Source organism: Coregonus clupeaformis, chromosome 27 (genome assembly GCF_020615455.1).
Source record: "Coregonus clupeaformis isolate EN_2021a chromosome 27, ASM2061545v1, whole genome shotgun sequence".
Taxonomy (NCBI): domain Eukaryota; kingdom Metazoa; phylum Chordata; class Actinopteri; order Salmoniformes; family Salmonidae; genus Coregonus; species Coregonus clupeaformis.
In genome coordinates, this window is record NC_059218.1 from 23,036,773 (window position 1) to 23,055,892 (window position 19,120).

Here is a 19,120-nt window from a genome sequence, read left to right on the forward strand (position 1 = left end):
GTCATTGTACGCTGATGATTCATGCATTCTTTTAAATCCACAATTTGGATCCCTCCACAGCCTCATTGTCACGACTTCCACCGAGGCTGTCCCCCCTCCTGGTTCGGGCAGGCTTCGGCGTTCGTCGTCACTGGAGTACTAGCTACTGTCGATCCCATTCTCATCACTCCACTTGTCATGTCTTGTCAATCACACACACCAGGTGCTCATTCCCCTAATTAGTATGTGTATAAGTGTTCCCTCTGTTCCCCTTTGTGAGTGATTGTTTGTTGTTAGAGCTTGTAGCTCGGTTGAGCTACTATTCACTGTGTTTATGCCAAGGTGGATGTTTTCCCTTGGGATAGTTTCGTTTGACGCTTGGGGCGTTTGATTTACGTAAACGGAATAAACTCTGGACTTCGGTATATTACCTCCTGTGCCTGACTCCTTCATTCACACCTCGTCACACTCATAGAGGATCTAGATCAGGGGTGTCAAACGTACGGCCCGCGGGCCAGATCAGGCCCGCAAACGGGTTTAATCCGGCCCGCGAGATGATTTCAAAAAAAAAAAATAATGTTTTTTTTTTTTTTTAAGTATAAAAATGCGCTGCAATTTTTCAATAAAATAAACTGCTGTTCCAATTGCGTCCACTGGATGGCGCAATAGCAATTGTGTTAAGCAAGCAAACTGTTTATACCGGGGCAGAGCAAGTAGGTCAAGCACGTGCAGCCAATGAGCTACTTTGTTTTGTCCGCGATATTTATTACGGCTTCTACTTTTAACATTATGTGCTTTGGCACCCTCATTGCCCCAATATGTCTCTGTCAAAAAGAGAAAAGTGGACGCAGAGTGCAGAGTGTTCCAAGAAAAATTGTCATCCTATTTAATCACGGAATTGAATGGGAAAGCTGTATGTTTGGTGTGTTCAGAGCATGTTGCAGTGCTGAAAGAATATAACCTTCGTCGCCACTATGTGAGTCTTCATGCCGACAAATATGACAACTTTCAAGGACAGCGGAGATGAGAGAAGGTGAATGAACTGTTGGCGGGTCTGAAGAAACAGCAGTCTGTGTTTACTCACAGCCGAGACATCAGTGACGCTGCAGTGAAAGCTAGCTACCTCATTGCTAATGAAATCGCAGTGGCTTCAAAACCATTTAGTGAGGGTGAATTTGTAAAAACATGCATGATGAAGGCAGCGGAGATTGTGTGCCCTGAAAAGCGGCAGGCTTTTGCAAATATCAGCCTGACAAGAAACACAGTTGCAGACAGGATTTACGATCTTTCAGTGGATTTGGACAGCCAGTTGAAGCAAAAAGTAAAGTCATTTATTGCGTTTTCGGTTGCAATTGATGAAAGCACGGACATTACAGATGTTGCACAACTGGCCATTTTTTCATCCGCGGAGTTGATGACACATTGACCGTCACCGAGGAGTTCGTGGAGTTGGTGCCGATGACAGATACAATGACAGCAGCTGATATTTTTACCGCACTCGTCGGCGCGCTGGACAGGGTCGGAGTGGACTGGTCCCGCGCTGTCAGCCTGGCTACAGATGGTGCGCCCTCAATGATCGGGAAAAAAGCAGGCGTTGTGACAAAGTTCAGAGAGAAAGTGCAATCTGCAAATGGAGGACGTGATTTTTTGACTTTTCACTGTATTTTGCACCAGGAGGCTTTGTGTTGCAAGTCATTAAAGATGGATAACGTCATGAAGGTGGTCATCCAAACTGTTAATTTCATCCGATCCAGAAGCCTGAATCACCGTCAGTTTGACAGCCTTCTCAGATAGAAAGACCACATCTATGGCCTGCCATACCACACTGAGGTAAGATGGTTAAGCCGAGGTGCTGTGCTGAGGCGTTTCTTTGATTTACGAGAAGAAATTGAACAGTTCATGGAAGAAAAGGGCAAACCAGTGTTAGAATTTCATTCCGCAGAATGGATGCCGGACCATGCATTTATGGTGGATGTTACAGAGCACCTTAATAACTTGAACAAACAGCTGCAAGGGCGCAACAAAGTTGTCACGCAGTATTATGACAGCATACGTTCTTTCAAGTTGAAGCTGTCATTGTGGGAGACGCAAAAAAAATGTGTGCGCGACCCAACATGTGGCAGACATGAAGCGGTTCAAAGATAAAATAACTGGACTGTTACGGGAGTTTGAGCAACGCTTTCAGATTTATGTTTATATGTTTTTATGTTGATGTGCTATTGTTTTTAATTGATTTTATTTTATTTGTATATTTAACCTATTCTTGACTCTGTGGTTCTTGCACTTGTTTGGGGAACAGGATTTCATTATTTTTATCTACATTTCTGCCTGAGAAATGACACCCTGATATAGTTCTGTGATCTGTGAAACAGTTCTGTTAATCACTGAGGCATTGTGTGTTTGTGTGTTCTTTTTCTTTAGAATTTTCAAATAAACTTGACGTGTTTTATGATTAATAGTGATGTTGTGCTTGTACTATTTTGGACACACTGTCCTCAGGCTCCAGCTTTATGTTGTATGTTGATCGTATTAAAACAAAGAAAACAATCTGAAGTTGTTGTTTTTAAGTTATATATACCATGATTTTTCCGGTCCGGCCCACTTGGGAATAGATTTTCCTCCATGTGGCCCCTGAGCTAAAATGAGTTTGACACCCCTGATCTAGATACTTTACTCTAACCTCTCAGGATTACAACCAAATTATTATAAGTGTACTATATTACGTATTGGATCACTAAAAATACAACTTTTACATTACCATGTAGTTTCCCAATAAAATGGTCTGACGGTGATGTGGACATACTCGATATACATATCCCGAAAGAAAGAAATGATCTCACTACAATAAATTGTAAAAGAAAGTTAGCAAAAATAGATACGATTTTGCTACCATGGAAAGGAAAATACCTGTCTATTTGTGGAAAAATCACCCTGATTAACTCTTTAATCACATCCCAGTTTACCTATTTGCTCATGGTCTTGCCTACACCTAGCGACCTGTTTTTTAAACCGTATGAGCAAAAAGTTGTCCATTTTATTTGCAACGGCAAGACAGACAACATTAAACAGGTCTATTTATATAATTAATATGAATTTGGAGGGCAGAAATGATTAAATATTAAAGCATTAGACCGCTCTCTAAAGGCGTCCGTCATAAAAAAGTTATACTTAAATCTGAACTAGTTCTCTAGCAGATTAGTAAGAATTTCTCACCCCATGCTCTTGCTTTCAGTTATTTGAAAATGAAATAATCTCCAAAATATCACTATTTTTAAAACAACCATTGAAAGTTGGTTGCAATTTCAGTTTCATCCACCAGGAAAGACAGAACAAATAATACAACAAATATTGGGGTTAAACTCAAATATACTAATTGATTAAAGAAATCATAATTTTTCAAATAAATGTTTAAAAAAGGGATAATCTGTGTAAATGATATCATAAATAGGACTGGTGGAGTTGTCCCACATGCAGCTAACAAAAATATTTGGACATGTCTGCTCTACCAGTTTCATTTAAGGACCAACGGATTGACAGCCGTCCCATATTGATTGCAAAATAGTTGGGAAGAGATTTTTGACGTACCGATCCCATGGCATAGTGTTTATGAACTGATATGCAAAACGGCGCCGGAATCAAAGCTTCGATTTTTTCAATTTAAATTATTATATAAAATTATTGCTACCAATATAATGTTATTGATATGGGGGATACAACCTTCCCAGCTCTGCAGATTTTGCTGCGAAGAGACCGAATCATTAGATCATTTGTTTTGGTCCTGTCCATATGTAGCTTGTTTTTGGTCACAGGTTCAGGAATGGTTGAAGAAGTGCAACATATACCTGGAGCTAACTCTGCAGATAGCACTACTGGGTGATTTGAAAAGTCATAGTCAATCAATCAATAATATAATAACACTTTTAGAATTTTTTTTATCTTTAATTTACAATCTGTAGAAACTATGAGATTAGAAAGGTTCAGAACTTTTGTGAAACATGACAGCACAGTTGAAAATATTGATGGTATTCAGAGATAGATGGGAGGGGTTGATGGTAACTGAAGGATGGGATTAAAAACTAACAAAAGATAACTATTGTAAAGTACATTGTGTCCGTAAAATGTATATAGTATTTATTATCTGGAAGTAGAAACCTAAGTATTGTTGTCCATTAGTTTACTCCAATTAGGGGAGGGGTGGTAGGGTTAGGGGAAAATAATAAAGGAAAATATATTTAACAAATATATGTATATACAGTCGTGGTCAAAAGTTTTGAGTATGACACAAATATTGGTCTTCACAAAGTTTGCTGCTTCAGTGTTTTTAGATATTTTTGTCAGATGTTACTATGGTATACTGAAGTATAATTACAAGCATTCCATAAGTGTCAAAGGCTTTTTTTGACAATTACATAAAGTTTATGCAAAGAGTCAATATTTGCAGTGTTGACCCTTCTTTTTCAAGACCTCTGCAATCCGCCCTGGCATGCTGTCAATTAACTTCTGGGCCACATCCTGACTGATGGCAGCCCATTCTTGCATAAACCACGCTTGGAGTTTGTCAGAATTTGTGGGGTTTTGTTTGTCCACCCGCCTCTTGAGGATTGACCACAAGTTCTCAATGGGATTAAGGTCTGGAGAGTTTCCTGGCCATGGACCCAGAATTTCAATGTTTTGTTCCCCGAGACACTTATTTATCACTTTTGCCTTATGGCAAGGTGCTCCATCATGCTGGAAAAGGCATTGTTCGTCACCAAACTGTTCTTGGATGGTTGGGAGAAGTTGCTCTCGGAGGATGTGTTGGTACCATTCTTTATTCATGGCTGTGTTCTTAGGCAAAATTGTGAGTGAGCCCACTCCCTTGGCTGAGAAGCAACCTCACACATGAATGGTCTCAGGATGCTTTACTGTTGGCATGACACAGGACAGATGGTAGCGCTCTCCTTGTCTTCTCTGGACAAGCTTTTTTCCGGATGCCCCAAACAATCGGGGATTCATCAGAGAAAATAACTTTACCCCAGTCCTCAGCAGTCCAATCCCTGTACCTTTTGCAGAATATCAGTCTGTCCCTGATATTTGTCCTGGAGAGAAGTGGCTTCCTCGCTGCCCTTCTTGACACCAGGCCATCCTCCAAAAGTCTTCGCCTAACTATGCGTGCAGATGCACTCACACCTGCCTTTTGCCATTCCTGAGCAAGCTCTGCACTGGTGGTGCCCCGATCCCGCAGCTGAATCAACTTTAGGAGACGGTCCTGGCGCTTGCTGAACTTTCTTGGGCGCCCTGACGCCTTCTTCACAAAAATTTAACCTCTCTCCTTGAAGTTCTTGAAGATCCGATAAATCGTTGATTTCGGTGCAATCTTACTAGCAGCAATATCCTTGCCTGTGAAGCCCTTTTTGTGCAAAGCAATGATGATGGCACGTGTTTCCTTGCAGGTAACCATGGTTAACAGAGGAAGAACAATGATTTCAAGCACCACCCTCCTGTTAAAGCTTCCAGTCTGTTATTCTAACTCAATCAGCGTGACAGAGTGATCTCCAGCCTTGTCCTCGTCACCTGTGTTAATGAGAGAATCACTGACATGATGTCAGCTGGTCCTTTTGTGGCAGGGCTGAAATGCAGTGGAAATGTTTTTTTGGGATTAAGTTCATTTTCATGGTGAAGAGGGACTTTGCAATTAATTGCAATTCATCTGATCACTCTTCATAACATTCTGGAGTATATGCAAATTGCCATCATAAAAACTGAGGCAGCAGGCTTTGTGAAAATTAATATTTGTGTCATTCTCAAAACTTTTGACCACTTTTGACAGTGGCTTGCAAAAGTATTCACCCCCCCTTGACGTTTTTCCTATTTTGTTGCCTTACAAACTGGAATTAAAATGGATTTTTTGGGGGAGTTTGTATCATTTGAGTAACTCAACATGCCTACCACTTTGGAGATGCAAAAAATTTTTTTGTGTGAAACAAACAAGAAATAAGACAAAAAAACTGAAAACTTGAGCGTGCATAACTATTCCCACCTAGATCCATCTTTTTCAGCAATTACAGCTGCAAGTCTCTTGAGATATGTCTCTATAAGCTTGGCACATCTAGCCACTGGGATTTTTGTCCATTCTTCAAGGCAAAACTCCTCCAGCTCCTTCAAGTTGGATGGGTTCTGCTGGTGTACAGCAATATTTAAGTCATACCACAGATTCTCAATTGGATTGAGGTCTGGGCTTTGACTAGGCCAAAATTCACCCAACTTATTGTGGGAAGCTTGTGGAAGGGTCAAAATGTCCAGAAACAAAGAACTTTCTATTGAAACTTGTCAGTCTATTCTTGTTCTGAGAAATGAAGGCTATTCTATACGAGAAATTGCCAAAAAACTGAAGATCTCGTACAACGCTGTGTACTACTCCCTTCACAAAACCGCGCAAACTGGCTCTAACCAGAATAGAAAGAGGAGTGGGAGGCCATAAAAGCCATATCTCAGACTGGCCAATAATAAGAAAATATTAAGATGGGCAGTCTGAGATATGGCTTTTTCTTTGCAACTCTGCCTAGAAGGTCAGCATCCCGGAGTCGCCTCTTCACTGTTGATGTTGAGACTGGTGTTTTGCGGGTACTATTTAATGAAGCTGCCAGTTGAGGACCTGTGATGCGCCTGTTTCTCAAACTATACACTCCAATGTATTTGTCCTCTTCCTCAATTGTGCACTGGGGCCTCCCACTACCCATAATGACAAAGCGAAAACAGTTTAATTTTTAGCAAATGTCTTAAAAATAAAAAACTGAAATACCTTATTTACATAAGTATTCAGACCCTTTGCTATGTGACTCGAAATTGAGCTCAGGTTTATCCTGTTTCCATTTATCATCCTTGAGATGTTTCTACAACTTGATTGGAATCCACCTGTGGTAAATTCAATTGATTGGACATGATTTAGAAAGGCACACACCTGTCTATATAAGGTCTCACAGTTGACAGTGCATGTCAGAGCAAAAACCAAGCTATGAGGTCGAAGGAATTGTCCGTAGAGCTCCGAGACAGGATTGTGTCAAAGCCCAGATCTGGGGAAGGGTACCAAAAAATGTCTGCAGCATTGAAGGTCCCCAAGAACACAGTGGCTTCCATCATTCTTAAATAGAAGAAGTTTGGAACCATCAATAATCTTTCTAGAGCTGGCCGCCCTTGGTCAGGGAGGTGACCAAGAACCCGATGGTCACTCTGACAGAGCTCCAGAGTTCCTTTGTGGAGATGGAAGAACCTTCCAGAAGGACAACCATCTCTGCAGCACTCCACCAATCAGGCCTTTATGGTATAGTGGCCATGTCTGGAGGAAACCTGGCACCATCCCTACGAAGAAGCATGCTGGTGGCAGAATCATGCTGTGGGGATGTTTTTCAGCGGCAGGGACTGGGAGACTAGTCAGGATCGAGGGAATGATGAACGGAGCAAAGTACATAGAGATCCTTGATGACAACTTGCTCCAGAGCGCTCAGGACCTCAGACTGGGGGGAAGGTTCACCTTCCAACAGAACAACGACCCTAAGCAGCCAAGACAACGCAGGATTGGCTTCAGGACACGTCTCTGAATGTCCTTGAGTGGCCCAGCCAGAGCCCGGACTTGAACCTGATCAAACATCTCTGGAGAGACCTGAAAATAACTGTGCAGCAACGCTCCCCATTCAACCTGACAGAGCTTGAGAAGAACTGCAGAGAAGAATGGGAGAAACACCTCAAATACAGGTGTACCAAGCTTGTAGGGTCATACTCAAGAAGTCTCACGGCTGTAATCGCTCCCAAAGGTGCTGCAACAAAGTACTGAGTAAAGGGTCTGAATACTTATGTAAATGTGATATTTAAGTTTTTAAATTTTTTTATAAATTTGCACACACAAAAAAAAACTGGTTTTGCTTCTTCATTATGGGGTATTGTGTGTTGATTGAAGGAAAAAACAATTTAATCCATTTTAGAAAAAGCCTGTGACATAACAAAATGTGGAAAAAGTGAAGGGGTCTGAATACTTTACGAATGCACTGTATATATACAGTATATATTTTATATACAGTATATGTTTTTGTACCCATTGCCTGATTTATTAACCATTTGTCTCTTTTCATTTGTGAGTTCTTTGCCTTTTCCCATGTTGATGGATGACAGGGATTTTACATGTTTGTTAACTCATTTTTATACCCCGGTAAAACAGGAAGCCATGGAATGCTACAGTACAGTTCCTTAAACTGAGATTAATTTTAAAAAAGTAGAATGATTTAATTTAGTTTGTTTTGATTTCTTTTGGGGTGCCGACAATTTTGACACCTATCTTTTTGAGAAAAAAAGTATTACTTTTTAAACTAAATCTCTATCTCTGAGCAATTGTATTAGTATAAAAGAATATACATTTCAATTATTTTTGCATAAAGTATAGCTCCGTATTTGTATTATCTATTTTATACAGTCTTTTTTGCTCATCTTTATCAAGGGTGCCAAAAATGTTGGACCTGACTGCAGGAGCAGAGGAGGAGCAATTTACTAAGAGAGAGAATTAGCTCAGGTCTTTGCTGCTGCCATGCAACATTAATTGTTTTAATTGTTTTACATATTAAGAGCCAAAGTCCTTTTGTGTGGAGATGTGGAGCGCTAAACCATATTTCATGGCTGAAGTCACATTCATTAAGATTCTGTTGGATCCTCGTTCCAGGGGTTCGCTGGAGGAACTGAAATATTAAAGTGACAAGAATGAGTTGACACAATGTCATTTAAAAAGTAGCGACAGAGCAGGAAACCTTCTGGTTACTCAGTGGGGTGTGTGTATGTGCTTATTTGCAGTATGTGCTCAGCATGATCTGTAATGATGTAGCAATTTACCTTAATTACATTTGTTAAGAAACTGTGTTTGCGTATTTAGGTTCCTTTTGTGTTTTCATTAGGCTTTCTGACTGAATGATTATGGCAATTCAGTTGATACCTGCACTTACACACTATACTTTACAGTAATTACTGTACTGTAGCTTACCCTTAGTTTGATGTTCTAGTATGCACAGTAACAGTCTGTACTAGAACTTAAAATGAAGGGTAAGCTATAGACAGTTTTCCCCCCAATGTATTGCAACACATGAGAGAGTGACAGTACAGTACACCTCGGGGTGTCTTTCTTTGCTGTAATACCTGGGAGATATTGGGTTAGTGTTTGTACTATACTGTATGTGGGCAGCATTCCCTCAGTGCTGTTCATAGAGTAGGTGAGAATCTTTTTAATTCCTCCTTTTCAGAGGAACAGAGGTTTTTAATCTTTCACCTGCTAGCCACAGGATAGCCTCTCTGCTCTGCTCTCTGCTTGGATAATGACTGGAGCTCTCTGCTCTGCTCTCTGCTTGGATAATGACTGGAGCTCTCTGCTCTGCTCTCTGCTTGGATAATGACTGGAGCTCTCTGCTCTGCTCTCTGCTTGGATAATGACTGGAGCTCTCTGCTCTGCTCTCTGCTTGGATAATGACTGGAGCTCCACTAATTTGTCCCTGAGCCTCTAACACAGTGACACATCAGAGTTTATCTCCACCTCTCCTTATCAAAAGACTCTTTGAATTATTTTACAGTGTTCTTTATGGATGTTTTCATCTTATTGCTAAATACAGTAGGTTTTGAGTCAGATTTGGAGTAGTTTGTACAATTTTGGTTCAACAGTGAGCAATCGTTGTTTAGTCCCATGGGAACAGTGTGATTACCTTTTAGCTTAGGTTTCAGTGTCTGTGGGTTTACCTTAATAATCATTGGTCTTATTAGTGGGCTTATCCACAGTGAGGAAATGTTTACTTATGAATCAATGAGTCCAGACTGTAGGATTTGAGAGGGTGGCGCAGAATGCCACAGACTGACAGGCTAGATATCTCTCTAATAATAGCTTTAGGAGAATCTTAAGGTATATTCCAAAAAACGACACACATCCTTCTGCTCTATGTTATTCTATAAATCATTGATCCTTTATTTTTCCTATTGATATAGGTAAAGCCATATCTGTATGTGTATTTCATATACAGCTCTGGAAAAAATTAAGAGACCACTGCAAAAATATACGTTTCTCTGGTTTTACTATTTATAGGTATGTGTTTGGGTGAACTTAACATTTTTGTTTTATTCTATAAACTACTGACAACATTTCTCCCAAATTCCAAATAAAAATATTGTCATTTATGTCAAGATCGAGGTAAGGAGTAGACCAAGGCGCAGCGTGATGAACAAACATGACTTTAATTAGTTAAAGCGTCAAAATACAAAACAAAACACGACTCGTGACGTCCACGGTATCAATGACCGAACACGGAACAAAAACCCACAACCACAAAGGGAAAACATACAGTTTAAATATGGCTCCCAATCAGAGACAACCAGCCAACAGCTGACACTCGTTGCCTCTGATTGGGAGTCACTCAGGCAAACATAGAATACAACAAACTAGAATGAACACCAACATAGAAATACACACATAGAAATGAACACACCCTGGCTCAACATAATGAGTCCCAGAGCCAGGGTGTGACAATTTAGAGCATTTATTTGCAGAAAATGACAACTGGTCAAAATAACAACAAAGATGCAGTGTTTTCAGACCTCGAATAATGCAAAGAAAATAAGTTAATGTTCATTTTTAAACAACACAATACTAATGTTTTAACTAAGGAAGAGTTCAGAAATCAATATTTGGTGGAATAACCCTGATTTTCAATTACAGCTTTCATGCGTCTTGGCATGCTCTCCACCAGTCTTTCACATTGATGTTGGGTGACTTTATGCCACTCCTGGCACAAAAATTCAAGCAGCTCGGCTTTGTTTGATGGCTTGTGACCATCCATCTTCCTCTTGATCACATTCCAGAAGTTTTCAATGGGGTTCAGGTCTGGAGATTGGGCTGGCCATGACAGGGTCTTCATCTGGTGGTCCTCCATCCACACCTTGAATGACCTGGCTGTGTGGCATGGCGCATTGTCCTGCTGGAAAAACCAATCCTCAGAGTTGGGGAACAATGTCAGAGCAAAAGAAAGCAAGTTTTCTTCCAGGACAACCTTGTACGTGGCTTGATTAATGCGTCCTTCACAAAGACAAATCTCTTCTTTACTTCTCAGTGATGAAGGGCTTTTTTCTAGCTTTGCACAACTTCAGCCCTGCCCCTAGGAGCCTGTTTCGAACCGTCCTCGCCGTGCACTTCACTGCAGCTGCCGTTTGCCATTCTTTTTGTAGGTCACTTGATGTCATCCTACGGTTGTTGAGTGACATTCGAATGAGTTGGCGGTCATCCCGGTCAGTAGAGAGTCTCTACTGCCGGTCTGTAGCTTTGTTGTCCCCAATGTCTGCTGCTTGACCTTGTTCTTATGAACCGCCGTCTTTGAAATTTTAAGGATGGAAGCAACCTGACGCTTACTGTATCCCTCTGCCAGTAAAGCCAGAATTGAACCCCTCTTTTCCTCACTCAAAACGTTCCTTTTCAACTCTTTTGGCATGGTCAATAGTTATTTTTTATTAATATTACTTTTGAGGTACTATAAGCACTGTTTTTGCCATCCAGCTGTTTCTACTGCAAGAGAATAGTGATGACCACAGCAGTGGATTTTATACTTTTCCTCGTTAAATAAGATTTAGTTCATGTGATCACCTAATCAGTACCTAATTCAGTAGAATGAGGTGTGCCTGTGTTGGAATTCAACAGACACTGGAATGGAATGGCTGTCATACAGTGGGGGAAAAAAGTATTTAGTCAGCCACCAATTGTGCAAGTTCTCCCACTTAAAAAGATGAGAGAGGCCTGTAATTTTCATCATAGGTACACGTCAACTATGACAGACAAATTCAGAAAAGAAAATCCAGAAAATCACATTGTAGGATTTTTTATGAATTTATTTGCAAATTATGGTGGAAAATAAGTATTTGGTCACCTACAAACAAGCAAGATTTCTGGCTCTCACAGACCTGTAACTTCTTCTTTAAGAGGCTCCTCTGTCCTCCACTCGTTACCTGTATTAATGGCACCTGTTTGAACTTGTTATCAGTATAAAAGACACCTGTCCACAACCTCAAACAGTCACACTCCAAACTCCACTATGGCCAAGACCAAAGAGCTGTCAAAGGACACCATAAACAAAATTGTAGACCTGCACCAGGCTGGGAAGACTGAATCTGCAATAGGTAAGCAGCTTGGTTTGAAGAAATCAACTGTGGGAGCAATTATTAGGAAATGGAAGACATACAAGACCACTGATAATCTCCCTTGATCTGGGGCTCCACGCAAGATCTCACCCGTGGGGTCAAAATGATCACAAGAACGGTGAGCAAAAATCCCAGAACCACACGGGGGGACCTAGTGAATGACCTGCAGAGAGCTGGGACCAAAGTAACAAAGCCTACCATCAGTAAAACACTACGCCGCCAGGTACTCAAATCCTGCACTGCCAGACGTGTCCCCCTGCTTGTCCAGGCCCATCTGAAGTTTGCTAGAGTGCATTTGGATGATACAGAAGAGGATTGGGAGAATGTCATATGGTCAGATGAAACCAAAATATAACTTTTTGGTAAAAACTCAACTCGTCGTGCTTGGAGGACAAAGAATGCTGAGTTGCATCCAAAGAACACCATACCTACTGTAAAGCATGGGGGTGGAAACATCATGCTTTGGGGCTGTTTTTCTGCAAAGGGACCAGGACGACTGATCCGTGTAAAGGAAAGAATGAATGGGGCCATGTATCGTGAGATTTTGAGTGAAAACCTCCTTCCATCAGCAAGGGCATTGAAGATGAAACGTGGCTGGGTCTTTCAGCATGACAATTATCCCAAACACACCGCCCGGGCAACGAAGGAGTGGCTTCGTAAGAAGCATTTCAAGGTCCTGGAGTGGCCTAGCCAGTCTCCAGATCTCAACCCCCATAGAAAATCTTTGGAGGGAGTTGAAAGTCTGTGTTGCCCAGCGACAGCCCCAAAACATCACTGCTCTAGAGGAGATCTGCATGGAGGAATGGGCCAAAATACCAGCAACAGTGTGTGAAAACCTTGTGAAGACTTACAGAAAACGTTTGACCTGTGTCATTGTCAACAAAGGGTATATAACAAAGTATTGAGAAACTTTTGTTATTGACCAAATACTTATTTTCCACCATAATTTGCAAATAAATTCATTACAAATCCTACAATGTGATTTTCTGGATTTTTTTTTCTCATTTTGTCTGTCATAGTTGACGTGTACCTATGATGAAAATTACAGGCCTCTCTCATCTTTTTAAGTGGGAGAACTTGCACAATTGGTGGTTGACTAAATACTTTTTTTCCCCATGTACATGTAGAGATGCTGATTTAAGAAAAATGTGCAGTGGTCTCTTAATTTTTTCCAGAGCTGTATAGTCCATGAGCCAGACTATTAGTTTCACCCTTGTGAAAGGGCAAAGCCAGAGTACTAGGAAATGAACTTGTTTGTCATTAGTGAGGATTGGCTTGGCTACCTCTGTGTTGGTCTTGTCCTGTTGATCTTTTATAAGCAGCAGTGTCAGCTTCAGAGACGTACAAGCTTCTTGTTTATATACCATTGGATCAGGGACATAAAGGAGTCTGCCTGGCTTATTCAGGAAGCCAGTAGAATGTCATAGACAAGCTGTCTGACTGTTATGATCCCTTTCTTATTGTGACTGGAAACTGGGGGTGAGGGGCGGAGCGGGTAACAAATGAGCAGGTTGACGTTTATTGGCATGAATCTTGCCCTGGAGGCAGAACTAGCGATTTCCACTAGATGGGCCAGCTGCAAAGTCCAAATTGGCTATATTGTACAAATCTATGAAAACAAAAATGTGCTTTTTGCTCTTAATTTAGGGTTAGGCATTAGGGTTAGAAGTGTGGTTAAGCTTAGGGTTAGGGTTAGGTTTAAAATCAGATTTTATGACTTTGTGGCTTTGCCAGCTAGTGACCACTGCAGAGCTGCCTCCACAGCAAGATTCATGAAAATAAATGCCAACCTGCAACACATGATAGAGTGTGTTGGCACATTACATATCCAACTGATGAATTGATAGATGGAAAGCCCACCTTTGTGTCTATCCGTCTGTCCATCTGTCTGTTGTGCGTTTCAATATGCATGTGTGCTTTTGTGTCTCATTGTGCATCAGAATCATCTTTCTCCTTCTGTTCAGTCAGTTGGATGTCAGTGTTGGATGTCATTGTCGAGCTGGGGAGGAACAGGTAACGGCTTTGAGGAGAGGAGTGCTCATGTTCTCTCTAAAAAGAAGGAACCTTCTGTCCCCTCATTCTGCACCTTCACCTTTTTATTTTCTCTCCACTCTTTTGTGCTTTCTCCGTTTTCCCCCAACCCTGTTCACGTTGTCCCACCTTACCTTATCCCACCTTATCATCCCTTTTCCAATACCTTTCCATGTGTGCATGTGCCCTCTTCTTCTCTGTCACCCTCTCTGATGTATGTGTAGTCATCTTTAATCTTCCTGTCCCATTGTTCTCTGTAGATCCCAAGTGAGTGGGAGCAGCTCCTGCAGAATGCAGAATGACAGCACCTGCCGAAGGTACAAACAGGAACACTACAAACAATGAGCTTCTGTTTGATGTCAAGCATTCATCGGTTTCCTGCTCCTACAAATTGCAGCACTGGTGTGAGCTTTAATCAGGGGTGGGAGGTGACATAGAGAGAGAGAGTAGAGAAAGAACGAGGGACAGAAATTGATACATATTGTATGTATTTCTCTTTTTCATCTATTCATATGATGAGTAACTAACTCATGAGTAGCTCATTTCATCATGTACTTATATATTTTCATATACAGTAAAAAAAAGCGATTGTGTAAGGACTAACAAGCAGAGACCAAAACGGGAACCAATTCTTCTTCTGCCATAGGTTCATAGGTTTATTTGAAGGACTGGAACCTAATGGTACTGACGGAAGAACACCGGGGGCTGTTCTTCACTGCCACGGAGGAAGCATAACTGAGCAGCTCAAGTGCACATGGATGATGTTCTCATGTTCTCCAATCCACACAGTGATTTAGTGAGGAGTACACTGGAGATTGCAAAGGAATCTGAACGGCAGCTTTATGAATAATTATCCTCCATGTTTCTGTCTGTCTGAAATGATCTCCGGCTATTTGCACCCCAAGGAGACCATTGGACAAACACTGTGCTTTGTTGGAGAATAAGAGGAGAGTGGATGAGATGGGACAAATGAAGGTGGATGGTTGTGGGGAGGAGTGGACCTTGGATATGGTTATAGGGCCAGGAGATTTCCCAATTTTTCTGATCAGAGCAGGAACAACTTTAGGCCCAAGTTGTAGTCTTTAACAATGTTTTTAACTGCCCACCTGTTGTACTCAGGGCTGTAAAAACAAAATGGGGCCCCTCAGGAAGGTGGTGTCTAGCCAGCTGTGGGGCCCCACGTGGACCTTCTGTATTCCTCTGTATTCCTGTTTACTGGACGTCCTTTGATCAGATAATTGCCCCTCAGACCCAGAGTTTGAAGGCCCTGAGAGTCGCTATGGCGACACAGCTCTCCATCCTCTGTTCCATTGAGTAGTCTTTAGTGGGCCTAGCTTGTGTGGGAAGGATGGCCGGGGTTGCTGAAGGAAAGAGCGTGACATGCTCCATGGGGCACACTGGCCAGTTATATTGTATCCCTTTGAAAACCAACACAAAAGAGCATTTTACATGTAATGCCAGTGTTATATTAACCAGGTTCATGGTGAAAGTTTAGGTCTGTATATGATTAGAATACAGTTTTACATTTAAAGTGTAAGATAGGACACCCTTTGCATGAGTGGACTCCTTCACCCTCCGGAGATTTGCTGAAAGTCACACAGAGGGACATGTGTGTTTGACTGTCGGTGTGTCTGTGTGTGTGTGTGTGTGTGTGTGTGTGTGTGTGTGTGTGTGTGTGTGTGTGTGTGTGTGTGTGTGTGTGTGTGTGTGTGTGTGTGTGTGTTTTTCACAGAGAAAAGCCATGTACTGAGATTAATTGGTCTCTCCAACGCTGTGCAAATAGCCCATCTTTGTTGCTATGCTAATGCTCCAATACAGACCATACAATGGCTCCCAGATGCATAATGACACAATCACTCAAGCTAGCATCTTGTTTTATAGCAGTGATCAGATCACAAACACTCCAACATACACATCGCACCATACTAGATCCTTTCTCTCTCTCTCCCCTTCATAATTTCTGTTCATAATTGTGTCACTCTCTCTCTCTCTCTCGCTCGCTCTCTCGTTCTTTCTTTCTGACTCTCTCTAATGAACCCACAGAGTGCAGGTGTAAGAAAAATATATACATATGTCCACCATTCATATCAGCACACATACAAACACACACAAACACACACACACACACACACACACACACACACACACACACACACACACACACACACACACAGAGTATAGTACAGGAGTGTCATAGGCTTACTAGGTTATTGGTTTTGAAAGCTTGGTATTGTGGAGCTTTCAACTTTGACTTGCTGTCACTAGTTTTGAATTCCTTTTCATTCTTTTTTTTATCCCTGTGACATGCCTCAATTGCAAAATACAATTTGAACTTCCTGCATTTATTCAAACTAGGATAGACAATTAGCACATGTCAGTGATGGAAATCAACATTACGCATTAGATTTTTTTATTATTTTCATATCTGATCAGTTGCCTACAATTTGGAACATAAGAACATATTTGTGTGTGTGTGTGTGTGTGTGTGTGTGTGTGTGTGTGTGTGTGTGTGTGTGTGTGTGTGTGTGTGTGTGTGTGTGTGTGTGTGTGTGTGTGTGTGTGTGTGTGTGTGTGTGTGTGTATAAGTAATTTAGGGATGTTACTGGTGATTTCTGTGAGTAGCTCATCCACCAGTCTGTTGTGAAAAAAGTTATTATTTGCTGTGGGCTGATTGGGGTCTATCCCTAAACACAATTATTCCTACAAGAAAAATTAATTATGCTTATACTTCCATAATACTTTATGTTGCTGACTTGTAAATGTAGGTGACTCAACACAAATAACTATTTCCCCCTAAAATGCTATGCAAATGCCTACGAAATTATACGAAGCTCCAAGTGTGCACACATATCAACACAGAAGTACAGGAGTTTCTGAAATAGGACATGGTTTATTGAACACCACAAAGCATATTTGACATGGGCATGAGTGGTTAGCTCTGACATCTTGCAATCCTGTTTATACAGCTTCATAAAACTCCTGGTATAATAATAATCATAATACTAATACTACTAATAATAATACATTTATTTTTATAAAACAACATTACTATCAACTCTCCCACCTTTCCGTAGACCCATATTTGACTGACTAATGGTACAGAAATGGTTGTAAGATTTGTCTTCTGCAAACGTCAGTCCCAAGTCCGCAGTCCGTTTTACATCATAAAATGATTATGTATTATGCTTATGTTTTGCAGTAGTGACATTTGATTATTTTCTTAAAGGCACTTTGGAAGTCTTTGTTGAAGTATGCGTAAATGATGGGGTTCAGTAGAGAGTTGGAGTACCCGAGCCAGTTAATGACGTCCTCGAGCCACTTTGGCATTTGGCACGACTGGCAAAAGGGCATTACCAGGGCGACAATAAAGAAAGGCAACCAGCAAAAGATAAAAGTGCCCATAATTATACCCAGCGTCTTCACAGTTTTGCGCTCTCTGGCCATGGCCATCTTTCTCTTTGCCTCCATGTTCTTATCTTGTCTGCTCTCAAAGAACGGCTCGGAATTGGGGTTGAGGGGGAGTGGCAGGCTGTTTTTTGAGTTGCTGTGAACCTCGATGATCTCCAACAACTCGCCGTGCTTGACCGCACCGTTTATGCAGGGGGTCGGTTTGGGCTCCACGCTCCTCTTCCAGCTTTTACTCGGGTCCCCGTTGGTCCTCTTCTGGAAAAGAGCAGGGGACAGTGCCAAACAAGAATCAGACACTTTCTTTTTCTCTGTTTTACGCACTGTTCTCCTGATTCTAAACCTGGCGGCTTTGAATATCCGTCCATATAAGACCAACATGAGTATCAACGGAATGTAGAACGCGCCAAATGTCGAGTAGATTGTGTACCAGGGGTCTCGACTTATCATGCACTGCTCCGGATTAGCTATGTCCTCCGCTTTACTACTCGGCTGGGAACGCATGATCAACATGGGTGGAACAGAGATGGAAAATCCGACAAACCAAGTGACACTGATCAGAACCGCCGCTCTTCTGGGCGTCCTCTTCTTCATATACTCTATAGGTTCGGTAATGGCCCAGTACCTGTCCAAGGCGATGGCGCAAAGGTGCAGTATAGATGATGTACAACATAACACATCTAAAGAGATGAAAATGTCACATGGTACCTGTCCGAGAGTCCACCTGTTTAAGACTTGGTAAAGGGCCGCCAGGGCAACACCAGAACCCGATACCATCAGGTCAGTCACGGCCAGAGACCCGATCAGATAGTTCCCTACATTCTGAAGATTTCTCTCCAGGGCGATGGCTGCAACCACACACACGTTCCCAAATATGGCACAGAGGATAAGCACAGCCAAGAGAAAGGACGTGAAGATTTGGGAACTTAGTTTCACCTCCTCTGCATCAGCTGTCGAGATTTCGTTTTGAAAATCAAATGGAAACCATGCGCCCGTCGTGTTGTTTCTTTCCTCCATGTTGATGAAAAGGAATCGCTCCTCACTTACTACGTGTCAGTTCCAGAGCGCAACAGAACTCCATTCATGGTGATCTGAGCTGGATTCTCTGCGCCCTTCGCATAGCATTGCATACACTCCCTGTGCCGGGGGGTGAAGACTGACGAGGCCGTATATTTATACCAGTGATGGAAAATACGTCAGTTGCCTGTGAGGTTGAAAGAACGATTTTCTGTGCGCACCAACAGTTGGCATCTCTCTGAGAGAGTGCGGGCAGTGAGATGCTGGTGCTATCATCCCTAGGACTTTACCAACAGGTTGTGATAGAACAGCAATGACAGTGAATTGGCATGGAATATCCCCCCCAAAACACACACCAATTTAAAAGGTTTTAATTTTGATTATGTATTTATTATTAAATGTTTAGTCAAGAGCAATAGCAATTCTTCTCGAAAACCACAGTTAGAACGGAAACAGTAGGTTACCTATGCCTATCCTTTCTCAATGCTGAAAATAGTAAAAACGA

General features: G+C 41.6%; 1 protein-coding gene across 1 annotated transcript; it reads right to left on the reverse strand.

Annotated features, from left to right (window-relative positions):
* Nucleotides 1-17,138: 17,138 nt before the first annotated feature.
* LOC123482000 (5-hydroxytryptamine receptor 1A-beta-like) lies at nt 17,139-18,730 on the reverse strand. Its single transcript, XM_045207974.1, has one exon. It carries the CDS (start codon nt 18,613-18,615, stop codon nt 17,380-17,382), a length of 1,236 nt encoding a protein of 411 aa, XP_045063909.1. The 5' UTR covers nt 18,616-18,730; the 3' UTR covers nt 17,139-17,379.
* Between the last annotated feature and the right edge of the window lie 390 nt (nt 18,731-19,120).